General features: G+C 32.7%; 1 protein-coding gene across 2 annotated transcripts in view; it reads right to left on the bottom strand.

Moving 5' to 3' along the window:
- The window catches only part of Glra3 (glycine receptor alpha 3), a 173582-nt gene that overhangs the window by 95524 nt on the left and 64304 nt on the right, over window positions 1–13754 (bottom strand). For both annotated transcript variants that reach the window (XM_046427546.2, XM_046427547.2), the window contains exon 3: window positions 9994–10061. In XM_046427546.2, coding sequence (XP_046283502.1) covers window positions 9994–10061 — 68 coding nt within the window. The remainder of the gene's footprint in view (window positions 1–9993; window positions 10062–13754) is intronic.

Below are 13754 nucleotides of genomic sequence, written 5' to 3'. Positions count from 1 at the left end.
AATATTGTGTTTGTTTAACACTATTGTAGCATAACTAAACAATTGTTTTCTCTGTTATAGTCTTTACAAGAAATTTTTCCTTTGAGAATAGGATCTGCAGATATTCCCTTTTTGAGACAAGGTGGTTATAAGAATGGTCTTGTGGATGAATACAGAAAGCAGAGATTTATTCATATTCTGATGGGGTCACTGAGGTGTGTAACATTCATGCATACCTATTTTCCTGCAACTATCCACATAAATAATCCCATTTCTGATTGATGCTTATAAATGATGGTTCAGAGCACATTCCTGATGTCAGTCACTGGTTACTCATGCATGGAATTAAAAAATCTTCCAGACCAAAGCTATTGCTATAGTTGGTTTGGCTTTATCTATTTTTTAAAGAAAAATAAGAGAGGATGAGATGTTAACAAATATAATGTTAATATTAAAAGGCTATCAGGATGCCTTCAAGTTATTCCAAAAAGAAGCAGAATAAATTTAAATCTATAAATATGAATGACAGAGGCAGAGTCACTGAATACTATTAGGGCATTCATGAAAAGTAAATGTACCTTTATAAGAACTTGACTCATTAGCAATAGATACAAAGTGCTAAGGACTCAATTTTAGGAACAATTAGAAAACGACAGAAAAAAAATAGACTTTCCTTTGAATTATACATATTTCCTTCCAATTGTCATAAAATTACTGTAAAAACTAGCTAATTCCTGAAATCATCGCACCTAAATATCTTATATTTTTAAAAATTATTCTTGGATCACCATAAATACTATCTAAATAGGAGCTCTAATTTATTATAGCAAATGCTTCATGGAAAATTTTAGCTTTGTTTTTGAAATTACCTACCAACACAGGTAGAAAAAGCAAACCCTTTTTGAATGAATATTATAAGATTACATGGAAATATTTGAATAAAAACCCAAATTCTTTGGATAATATTAGCCAATATTAACTTGATTTTACAAATAACTACTTAACCAATATTTTAGAAATTTTAGAATTGATTTAAGAGACACTTGAGGAGTCAGAACAGCAGAAACAGATCGAATTAAATGCAGTAAAATTAATAAACCTGCCACTCATTTGTGCTAAGAACATAATAATAAAGCTATTTTATTTTTGGAAAAAAATTTTTGTTAGCTGGAATATATAAAGATATTCAACAACATATAGTTAAGAGTTACTCCCTGATGGACATTATGCAAATTGTGAATCACACAGTAATGAACATAGCAGAGAATAGTATCTTATGGAGAATGTAATCACTAAATTTTAAATTAATAATTATAACTTTAAATAAAATATTAGAAATGAAAAAATAAGAATTAAAACAGACAAAATAGGATGCCATTGAAGTTTATATGTTTGCCAATATTGAAGTGGCACCCCTTTTCTCCACAGAAAAGCCTGCTTCATCATGGCTGATTTTAGGGCTGTCAGCAAAAGAGTCCATTGTAGATAAACTTCCTATTTTCATGTTGCCCTGTTTACTTAGCCACTGGCTGAGAAGATACCAGCACTCCAGGTGCTGGACACCCCCTTACTAGTTATCACAAATGCATCCAGTATAGTACTTTGAAGAAATGTGCAAACAAGGTCTCTGGCCTTGAGCTGGGCTTCACAGAGATGTCTACATTTTTAAGATAAGTTACAAATGGGCCCATGGTAACAGCTGGGAGAGGGAGGAAAGAAAGGGGAGAAGAAGCTCTCCCCTTCTCAGGTGCTGTCCTTGAAGAGTTAACTTACCCAGAACAGTGAAAGAAAAAGCTGCTTTTATGTGAACTTCTGCAGACTGTGAACTTCTGAGTCCCTCCCCTTACATGCTGGGTATAAAACTCTGAAACTTCCTGAACTCGGGGTTCAGGGGATTGATTGATTACAGCATAGGCTGTGCCCTCTGAATCTGGCTGCAGCCAAATAAAACTGTTTCCTGCTATTTTTGGTGCCTTGCTTGTTTGTCCCTACTACAATATATTAATAAGAAAGTATTGTAAAATAAAATTTAAAATACAGCACACCTACATGTGTGCACACCCCCTCTACCTCCCGCAAGGTCTGACTGCTAGGACAGCTTAGAAGCAATGATATCTCAGTAGCAGTAAATTGGGGAGTCTTGAAGAAATGCCTGATCCAGTGCTGACAGAGAATATGCAAGATGAGTCTGAAAGATTTTATAGTTCCAGAACACAAAAATGCTCAAAATAAAAAGTGGTGGGAGTATGTCAAAGAAACAGGAGCCAACTAAACAACCTCCTAGTGGCCAAACTTGAGCAACAAAAATAATGTAGTTAAGAATAATAGTCCGAAGTATATATTAAGTATCCAAGACACTCATGAATAAGTATTTAGGAAATAATACTAAGCAAATGGGAAAGAATAAATAAGTCTCTTTAATAGAAGAATCCACATCAGTAGCTAAGTACAGTCCTCCCAAAGAGATGGATCATCACGTCACTCTTCCCTTAAGTGTGAACTTTGTAGATTGAATTCTTTCCAAATAGTATAGTATATAGATGTTGAGAAAAAGAGTTACTCCATGGTGAAGAAATCTGACATACACTACCTCAGCCATGTGATCATGCTTATCATTTTCAATAAGTTATGTTAATAGGACATATTCTTTTTTTTTCTCTTGACTTCTAACTTTATTCATCCAACAAATAACATTTCATAACAGTTTTTATCAATGGAACGCAATTCCACTCAGATCATTCTGTCAACGACAAGAAGCAGCATCAAATCATTTTGTCCACACAAATAAATCAATTGTTGATTATTATTTTCTACCATTTGGGATTCAAGTGGGACACCTATAGCACAAGAGTTAAAACCAAGAATCAACAAATGGGACGAATTCAAACTAAAAAATTTTTTCTCAGCAAGAGAAATAATATGCGAGGTGAATAGGGAGCCTACATCCTGGGAACAAATTTTTACCCCTCAAACATCAGATAGAGCTCTAATGTCTAGAGTATACAAAGAACTCAAAAAGTTAAACAACAAAAAAGCAAATAACCCAATCAACAAATGGGCCAAGGACTTGAACAAAAACTTCTCAGAAGAGGATATACAATCAATCAACAAATACATGAAAAAATGCTCACCATCTCTAGCAATCAGAGAAATGCAAATTAAAACTACTCTAAGATACCATCTCACTCCAATAAGAATGGCAGCCATTATGAAGTCAAACAACAATAAGTGCTGGCGAGGATGGGGTGGGGAAGGTACACTGGTGGGACTGCAAATTGGTGCAGCCAATTTGGAAAGCAGTATGTAGAGTCCTTGGAAAGCTGGGAATGGAACCACCATTTGACCCAGCTATTCCTCTTCTCGGACTATACCCAAAAGACCTAAAAAGAGCATACTACAGGGACACAGCCACATCAATGTTTATAGCAGCACAATTCACAATACCTAGAATGTGGAACCAACCTAAATGCCCTTCAATAGATGAATGGATTAAAAAAATGTGGCATTTATACACAATGGAATATTACTCAGCCCTGAAAAATAATAAAATCATGGCATTTGCAGGCAAATGGATGGCATTAGAGCAGATTATGCTAAGTGAAGTTAGCCAATCCCTAAAAAACAAATGCCAGATGTCTTCTCTGATATAAGCGGGGTGACTCAAAATGGGATAGGAGGAAGAGCATGAGAAGAAGACTACCACTAAATAGGGAAGAGAGGTGGGAGGGAAAAAGAGGGAGAAGGGGAGTTGCACAGAAGATGGAAGGAGAACCTCATTGTTATACAGAATACATATATGATATTGTAATGAGAAAAAGAAAAAAGTGTCACATTAGATTGGATAGAGAGAAAGGATGGGAGAGGAGGGGAGGAGTAGGGAGGATAGGAAGGGCAGCAGAATAGAATAGACAATATGATTGATGTATGTACATTCCATGTATGTATTATATATCAAACTGCATTCTACTGTCATGTATGACTAAAAAAATGAATAAAAATTAAAAAAAAAAGAATTCATACTCCAAACTCAAGCCGTCTTATTTATTTTGGAAATATTAAAAAAAAAAAAATCTTTGTACAGCCAGAAACAAATTTCATTTAACATTGTTTTGGTTAAAACAGCAAGATAAGAAAAAGACATAAGGCATGTAAATACTGAAAGGTAGAACGTAACATGTTACTTTTGCTCAGTGGTATTACTAAATGAAGGAAAAGCATTAGGCATAAAATGAGAGCATATTAAAGCAATGTGAGAATGATCATGTTCTTATTTATCAGTATTGAAGAAAATATAGCTGATATGTTGCAATTTTATTTAAATGTATATAAGAAGATGAAAAAATGTAAAATATATGCAAGAAATACATGATAAGCAGGAATTAAATCCAAATTTTATAACAATTATATTAAGTTAATATTTAAAGTTGGATAAATTCTAAATGTTGAAGAATAGGGAAACCTCTAAAATTACTAACAGATGTTTAAAATACAATGACCACTTTGGAGAGAAACTTAGTAATAACCAAGTAATCCGTGTGTGTGTGTGTGTGTGTGTGTGTGTATTGTTACATGTAGTGATTTTCAATGTAGAGTTTTCTTGTGGTAGCGGAAACATTGGAAACAACTAAGTGTGCAGCCAAAATAGAATGTATAATTATATTACGGAATATTTAACTGAAATGAAAATGAATTAGTCTATGTATATAAGCATGAGTTATCTCAAGAAACATATTTTAACACCTCCCCCAAAGAAACAACTAGATTACATGTGGATAATTCAGCATGGCTATTTAATTTATATTTTAATACATTTAGAATGAATTTTATGTCTTGTTTTCAAAATCTTCTTTTGAGAAAGTCAGGAAATCATACTTTGGACTGAAATAAACAGTTTCAATTTATTTGTAATATTTAAGCTTTTATAATTGTGATAGGTGCTTTCGTGTTATTTATATTAGTATGTATACATCTTTGTATGCCTAAAACTTGTTTGATAAAAAATACATTTTAAAAGAATCTTGAGTAGTTTGAAGTGTCCATTAACATAAGTATACAGACATTGTCAATTTTTTATGCCATGTTGGCTTAGATATATCTGGAGAATCTAATGACTCACTGATTCAAAGTAGCATATTCTTGTGCATGTCCATTGTAGCAACTACAATGTGAACCTATCATCTGTGTGTAAAATTGAAAACTTGTACAAATCAGCAACACTTTGACATCACAATGGACCCTCAGATACTATCCTTAAATCCTGCCGTGCATTTGTGTGTACAACCACCTGAAAAACTATTACACCAAAACATCTGGACTTTTAAATTTTACTTGTTTTATTGTGTCTGTTTTTTTTTTTTTTTGTAATTATTGAGTTATTCTGTGGACTCTGGTGAAAATTAACTGCCCAATAGGTAAATATTGATTTAAATCACATAAAGGAGTAGTTTTCTTTCTAATGTGTCATGAGATGGAGTCAGTTATTTTTTTTCTGAAAATAGTTGGACCAATATATCCATTTTGAAATACTGCAACCTATACACAGTGAGATTACTGCATGCATATATATAAGTTAAAATATAAAAGAATCCAATTTATAAATATTTTCATCCTGACATAAAATCTTTATCTACAACACAACCTAGATTTGCAAGAATCAATTTGGAGAGTTTCTATCTAATGACATAAGTCTCAAATATGAGGAAAACAGAGATCTAAAATTCCCATAATATTTGTAGTAAAATTTTTGATAAAAATAATTTAAGAATTATAAATCTATACTTTGGAATGTTTTACACATTAAATAATTAACATATAAATATTAGGAAAGAATTTGTTTAACAAAAAGAAAGTTGAACTTATACAATAAATATGCATACAAAAATTTAAAAATTGTCCAATAAGAGTATGCAAAATGTGTTAATATTTAATTAATTTTAAAAAATGACTTAAGAAATACAAAATCAGAAGAGAAATATTAAAATCATAATTTCAAATGAGATAAGGATTGTACTTAAAAACTGGGAGAGAGGTCAGCAGAATAAACTCAAAATATTTGATGTGTAAAGACCTTGAAGGCGACAAATATTGTTGTTAAGCAAAGACATACTTTAGGATAATTATTTAGTTTTATTTTAAATATGAATTCTTAGACACAAAGATATTCATGAATAAAATTATAGACAATTTGAGATTCCATCCTCTCAATTTGAATGGACTGCCCTAGTTGAGTCAGGGTATTTGTATTCTAAGAAGAAAAGTAAACTATATTCAGCATGAGAAATGTGCACACATTTAAAAACATGTTATTACCACATATTAACCTAAAAATGAACTTCAAATAACACATCAGTAAATGGGCTAATGAACTGAGCAGACACTTCACAGAAGAAGAAATATAGGTATTCAATAAACATAAGGAAAAATGTTCATCATCTCTAGCAATTAGAGAAATGCAAATCAGTACTCTAAGATTTCATCTCATTCCAGTCAGAATGGCAGCTATTATTCATACAAACAATGATAAGTGTTGGTGAGGATGTGGATAAAATGATACACTCATACATTGCTGGTGGGACTACAAATTGGTGCAACCCTCATGGAAAGCAGTATGGAGATTCCTCAGATAAATTGGAATGGAACCACCACTTGACTCAGCTATTCCACTCCTTGGTCTGTATCCAGAGGACTTAACATCACCATACTACAGTGATGCAGCCACATCAATGTTTATAGCAGCTCAATTTACAGTAGCTAAACTATGGAACCAACCTAGATGCCCTTCAGCAGATGAATAAATACAGAAAATGTGGTATATATACACAATGGAATATTAGCCTTAAAGAAGAATTAAATCATAACATTTGCAGGTAAATGGATGGAACTAGAGAACAACATGCCAAGTAAAATAAGGCAGTCCTCCAAAAACAAAGGCCTAATGTTTTCTCTGATAGTAGATGCTGATCCATTGTGGGGGCATACAGGTAAGGAAGAATAAAGGAACTTTATATAGTGCAGAGGAGAGTGAGGGGAGGGGTGGGTTGTGAGGATGGGAAGGACAGTAGAATCAGAGTGACATTAATACCTTATATACATGTGTGTATATAAGGTAATATATAAGTACACTACTGGTGTGACTCAGCCCCATGTACAGCCAGAGTAATGAGAAGGTACACTCCATTTGTGTACTGAGTGTCAAAAATGCATTCTACTGTCTTGTGTAACTAATTAGAACAAATAAAAAAACATTGGGGCTGGGGATATGGGTCAAACGGTAGCATGCTCGCCTGGCATGCGCTGGGCACTGGGTTCGACCCTCAGCACCACATAAAAATAAAATAAAAGATGTAGTGTCCACCTTAAACTAAAAAACTAAAAAATATTAAAAAATTCTCTCTCTCAAAAAAAATTGAATAACTTTAAAAATGAACTTAAACAAATATAGCAATGAAATAGTGGGATACAATTCAGTTGTAGTGTTGTGATGGCAGATTTTATGAAGAAAATACATCAAATCAACCAAATGGGAGAAAAATACCGTACCATTCTTCTGATAGAAATATATTAACAAGTTCTAGTTTTCTCACATTCCCATGTAGATGAATACCATATTGCAGCTATTCTAGCTGATAACGTGAAAGATTTATAAACTTTGGTGGAAATAGTAGTAATCACATATTTAGGAATATGGAAGAATAAAAAAGAACCAAGGAGGGCATACTTAATTTAATGTACTTAACCTCTGGAGTACTTTGTCAATATTCACTGATTTTGAGGATTGTGAAGAGGAGATTGATGTATGATAAACAATTTCAGAGATCACACATGATGATGGATATGTGGGAATGTAAAGGGTTACTATGTTGGAGAAGGGAAATAAAACCACGCAAGAGTTACCATGCTTATGTTTACCAAATTCTGCAAGCTTTCTCCAGAATATTATACTGTAAAGGAAGTCTTATAAAATTATTAAAGTTAAGAATTTTAGCTGGTGCAGTTGTATTATGGAGTGTTATAAACATTTTAGTTGTAGACTGATGAATTATCTCATAAAATGCAGAAACGTTCAGTAACCTATCATGAATCCTCTTTTTTTTTTTCCCCAAATCCCTTCCCTTTACTTTATAAAGATGTGCAAGGCTATAAAACTTTCAAACTATTGCTGCTGAAAGTATTTTGTAGAAGCAATCTTGCAAAAGAGAAATATAGAGAAGCATATTTGCAAGTGTTTAGTATTTTACAGCATGTATAAAAGCAGTTAAAATCAGAAAGTTGATAGAGATAGAAATTCAATTTGTGAATCTAAGTAGAATTTAAGTAGAAGTGGTTCCTTCATCTTTGGATACTTTAGACTAAATATGTATAAATGCAGGATGTAAACCAGATATTCAACCCGCCTTCAGAATACATCAAAGACTGAAAGAGGATTATGCAACTTTAATGATAGAATTGTAACAGAACCACAGTGTGTGTATAAAAGTGAATTATTTGTATTTCCCGTGTTTATACTAATACACATATGTTTATGTTGACTTATCTACTGTATCTAATATAATTTTATTAAGTGCCCAGAAATGTAGGTTTGGTTCTTCTCCTCTAATACTTTTATTACAAAATTTAAATAAAACAGAAATGCTGCTAAATAAGAAAATACTGCATAAATAAAGAAAAAAAGCATTGGGGGGAAAATGGTGCATAAAAAGTCTCTTCCTGTTGAGATGGATAACCTTCCCCTCCTACGAAAACATACTCATCCTCAAAATACAATAGTTTTACATTAGATTATTTTTCTTCAGAAAACTCATTATCAATTTATTCTGAAATACATAAAGGAGTCATAATTCTCCAGTAATGGTTTTGGAAACTAATAAACCTGTAAGAATTACATATCATATTTTAGTTAAAATCAACTTTAAGAATTAATGTAAATTATTCTTGATAAATTTATGAATAGAGTATAATTGTAAGTAATTTAAGAGCCATCATGCATAGTTTCAAAAAAAAGTTAGCACCTAGATAATTTTATAGATATTCAGTGGTTCATGTATCTATTTCAGCCTTTTATTTTAGTTAAATTGCACAATAAAAGCTACAGGGAAAAGGAGAAATAATATGAATGTTTAGAGAAAATTATAAAATCTACAATCTATAAAATTACAACAAAATAGGTCTGGGGTTGTGGCTCAGTGGCAGAGTGCTTGCCTAGCATGTGTGAGGCACTGGGTTAGATTCTCAGCACCATGTATCAATAAATAAAATAAAGGTCCATTGGCAACTAAAAAAGAAAAAGAAACCCACCTAGTCTAAATCAATGTTAAAAAAAATTACAACACAATAAATTTGGCCAGTAATTTTTTTTTTACTTTAGTAATATGATTATATACTGTGTGCTCAATTACATAGCAATGTTAAATTAAGATATACAATACAATTTTTATAATTTTATAAGTATATTTTTTATGTCTTTATGATGTTTAGGCAGATACTATGTTTAAATTTTTTTTTAGTTGTAGTTGGACACAATACCTGTATCTTATTTATTTATTTTTATGTGGTGCTGAGAATTAAATCCAGCACCTCACATGTACTACGCAAGTGCTCTACTGCTGAGCCACAATCCCAGCCCCCAGATACTATATTTATTTGAAAAAATAATCCAATGGAATACTTAATATAATAGCATAAAGAAATTTTTAAGTCTTCATAATAAGTACCAGAGTATTTAGTACCATGTTTATGTCTGACTATTAAAGAGCATTTAAAAGAAATAATTTACACAGTAAAATTTTAGTTTTAATTTAAGGTTTAACATTTTATTGTTGAGTGGGGAAATTTAAACATTATTTACATTTATTCTCTAATATTACCATTTGTAAATGAAAGATTATACGTGTAGTTGATTATAGTTATTCTAATTTTCTCTTTTAAAATCTTATTACATTAAGTTTTAATTTACATAACAGCATAAATGTTTCTCTTAATGTGATAAATTATTGGTTACAAAGAAAATGTGCTTACCATAGTTGTCTCTGCAATAGAACCAAAGCTGTTTATGAATATGTTGCATGTGACATTAACTGGAGGGCCTGAAAAAGAGATTAAAACATAAGAGCTGTTAAGATACCTATCTAAAAATATTTTCAAATATTTCTTGTTTCTTGTTATTAGTGGGAGAGAAAATGATTTCTTTGTCTACAAACAGATGCTCATAATTGAAGGTAACTATTCCATCAAGCAATCTGGATTGAGAATCCCAAGCTTCAAGATTTTTGAATAGTGATGCTGACCATCATATAAGGCTTTTATTTCAATTTCCTTAAATATTAGGAGATAAAATGTTAGGAGAGAAATCTCTGATATTTTGTTTTCTTCCTAAAGTATGGAACTGGCATTTCTAGTTGGCCAGAGGTTTGAGAATATATATATATATATATATATATATATATATATATATATATATATAATGAAGAATATCAGGAAAACAATGTATTTCTATGGAAGAGCAGTGTTCAATGGAAAAGTGATACATTCAGAATTTTACTAATAGTTGGGATCAGGATGCCTCATTTTATAGGAAATACACCCCAGCTCCTACCTCCACATCATGCCTCCAATAAGATAGCAGTAACTTCTTTGTAAAAGTAAACTGTTTTAGGATTGACTTGTTCTTGTTTTTCTAAGACCTTAAGGTGCATCACTATGTAATTTGAGATCTATTTTATTTAAATAGACAATTGTATCTATAAACTTCCCTATTAAGCATTGCTTTTACTGTATCTGAGATTCTGGTATGATATATTTCCATCTTTCTTTGATTATAGATATTTTAAAATTTTCCCCTTAATTTATTCAGTGATCCAGTCATCATTCAAAAGCATCTCATTCAGTCTACACATATTTGTGTAGTTTCTGTAATTTTTCTTATTGATTTCTAATTTCATTTCATTATGAGCTGAAAAATGCAAGATTATTTCACTGTTTTGTATTTGATAAGATTGGCTCTATGGCCTACTAAATGATCAGCTTTGGAGAAAGTTCCTGTGAGTGGCTAATGAGAAAGTGTATTTAGTATTGCTGAATAAAATATTCAGTAGATATCTGTTAAGTTTAATTGATCAATAATAAGTTTTAAATAGGATTTATCCTTGTTATTTTCTCTCTGGACGGCCTATTAGTGAGAGAAGTGTATTGAAATCCCCCCTATTATTGTATTGGAGTCCATCAGTCACTATATGTCTAGTAATGTTTATTTTGTCAAAATGGGTGCTGCCCTCACATTTGTAGCATAAATATTTACAACCCCATGTTCTTGTTGGATTGTTCCCTTTATCGATATATAATATCCTTCTTTGTCTCTTCTAATAATAATTACAAGTCTGCTTTGTCTGATATGACAGTAGCTATATCTGATTGCTAGTAGAAGGAAAGTAATAAAGACCAGAGCTCAAGTTAATGAAATAGAAACTAAGAACAATAAAAAGGGTCAGTGAAATAAATAATTGTTTCTTTAAATAAAATAAGCATAAATTAAATCTCTAGCCAAACTAATAAAAAAGTGAAAAGACCCAAATTAATAATCTTAGAGATGCAAATGGGGATATTAAAATAGACATAGTTGAAATTTAGAAGATCACTAGAGAATATTTTACAAACTTATATTTCAGTAAATTAGAAAATCTAGAAGAAATGGACAAATTTCTAGACATATACAATCTACCAAATCAGAATGATGAAGAGATAGAAAACCTGAATAGACAAATTACAAGCAATGAGATTTAAGCATTAATACAAAGCTTTCCAATAAAGAAAAGTCCAGGAACTGATGGATTCACAACTGAATTTTACAAGATCTTTAAAGAAGAACTGATGACAATTCTCCAAAAATTATTCCATGAAGTTGAACACTTTTAAACTTTGTGAAGTTGTATCATCCTGATACCAAAATTGGGTGAAGACACTTTCAAGAAAGAAAACACAGAACAATATCATTTATGAACATAGGTGCAAAACTCTCAATAAAATATTAGCAGATCAACATCGGATATACATTCAAAGTATTATACACTGTGATCAAGTTGGTTTCATCTCATGCATGCAAGGATTGTCCAATATATGCAAACAGTACATGTAATTCACCATATAAATAAAATGAAGGACAAAAATCACATGGTTATCTCAATGCATGCAGCAAAAGCCTTTGACAAAATTCATCATGCATTTATAATAAAAGCACTGAAAAAACTGCATATATTAGGAACTTCCTTCCACATAGTAAAGACTATATATGACAAGCCCAAAGCCAACATCAAAGTAAATGGGGAAAAACTGAAAGCATTTAAACTAATATTAGGCAAAGACAAGGGTGTCCAATCTCAACACTCTTATTCAATATAATTTTTGAAAGTTTAGTCAGAGTAATTAGAAAAGAGAACAGGGATACAAATAAGAAGGGAAGAATTCACTTAGAAAAACCTTAAAATTTCTGCCAGAAGACTTTACAGATGATAAGCAATTCAACAAAATAGCAGGATACCAGATCAGCATATTAAAATAAAATGTTGCAGGATACAAAATAAATATCAATAACTTTCCTATACCCCAGTAATGAATCTGAGAGAGAAATCAGGAAAACAATTCCATTCACATTACCTTTAAAAAATACCTAGAAATAAACCTAACAGAAGAAGTTAAAGATCACTGTAAGGAAAGTTATAGAACTCTGACCCACCTCTGCAGGGCCCAGGCACACAGCATGCCTGGTCCACCCCTCCCCTGGCAGGGCAGAGACTGCAAGAACCTAGCTTTTGGCACAAGACAGCCCCTTCTGACCAGCAGACTACCACGGGAGGTCAAGCCCAGTGGCCCAGACCCACCCATACCAGCCTCTGCAGGGCCCAGGCACATAGCATGCCTGGTCCACTCCTCCCCCATGGGGCATAGACCACCAGAGCCTAGCCTCTGGTGCAGTGCTGCCCCCTCTGACCAGCAGGCTACCATAGAGCAGGAGCCGAGATCCAGCCCAGCCAGCACACATCAGCCCCTCGGAATCCAGGATCTCAGTAGGCAAGGTTCATCCCTTCCCCAGTGGGGCAGACACTGCCAGAGCCTAGCTTTTGATGCAGGACTGCCCCTTTTGACCAGCAGACTACTGTGAAAGTCAAGCCCAATGGCCCCTATCTACCCACTGCAACTTATGGCAGGTCCCAGATCCAGGATGTAGTAGCATCCACTGAGGGACACCAGCAGAGTCTGGAAGCCCAACATCAAGGTGAGGTACAGAAAATCTGTATGGGTACTACAAAAATATAGGGAAGAAACTGTAATATCTAAGGTCCACACTGCAAGAAAGGAAGACACATAGACAACATGAAAAAATAAGGGAGGAAAATGCCCCAAACAAACCAGGACCCTATAAAAACAAACAAACAAACAAACAAACAAAAAAAACAGAACCTATGGACAGCAAAGTTGATGAAATGTCAGAGAAGGAGTTCTGAAGGTTTATAATTAAAATTATCTGTGAATTAAAGAATGACCTAAATGAGCAAAAACAAGCAAAAAATGATCACTCCAACATGAGATAAGAGAGCAAATACAGATAACAAAAGATTACTTCAAGAGAGAGAGAGAGACCCAGGGGGAAAAAAAAAACAGAAATTCTTGAAATGAAGAATACAATAAATCAAATAAAAAACTCAATAGAAAGCATAACCAACAGCCTAGATCACTTGGAAGAAAGAACGTTAGATAATGAAGACAAAGTATACAATCTGGAATAT

This window comes from Marmota monax, unplaced genomic scaffold (genome assembly GCF_021218885.2).
Source record: "Marmota monax isolate L192 unplaced genomic scaffold, Marmota_monax_Labrador192_F-V1.1 WCK01_AAM20220418_F8-fsc00159, whole genome shotgun sequence".
In the NCBI taxonomy this organism is placed as follows: Eukaryota; Metazoa; Chordata; class Mammalia; order Rodentia; family Sciuridae; genus Marmota; species Marmota monax.
The sequence above is the reverse complement of the archived record's forward strand: the minus strand, read 5'-3'. Positions and strand labels throughout refer to the sequence as shown.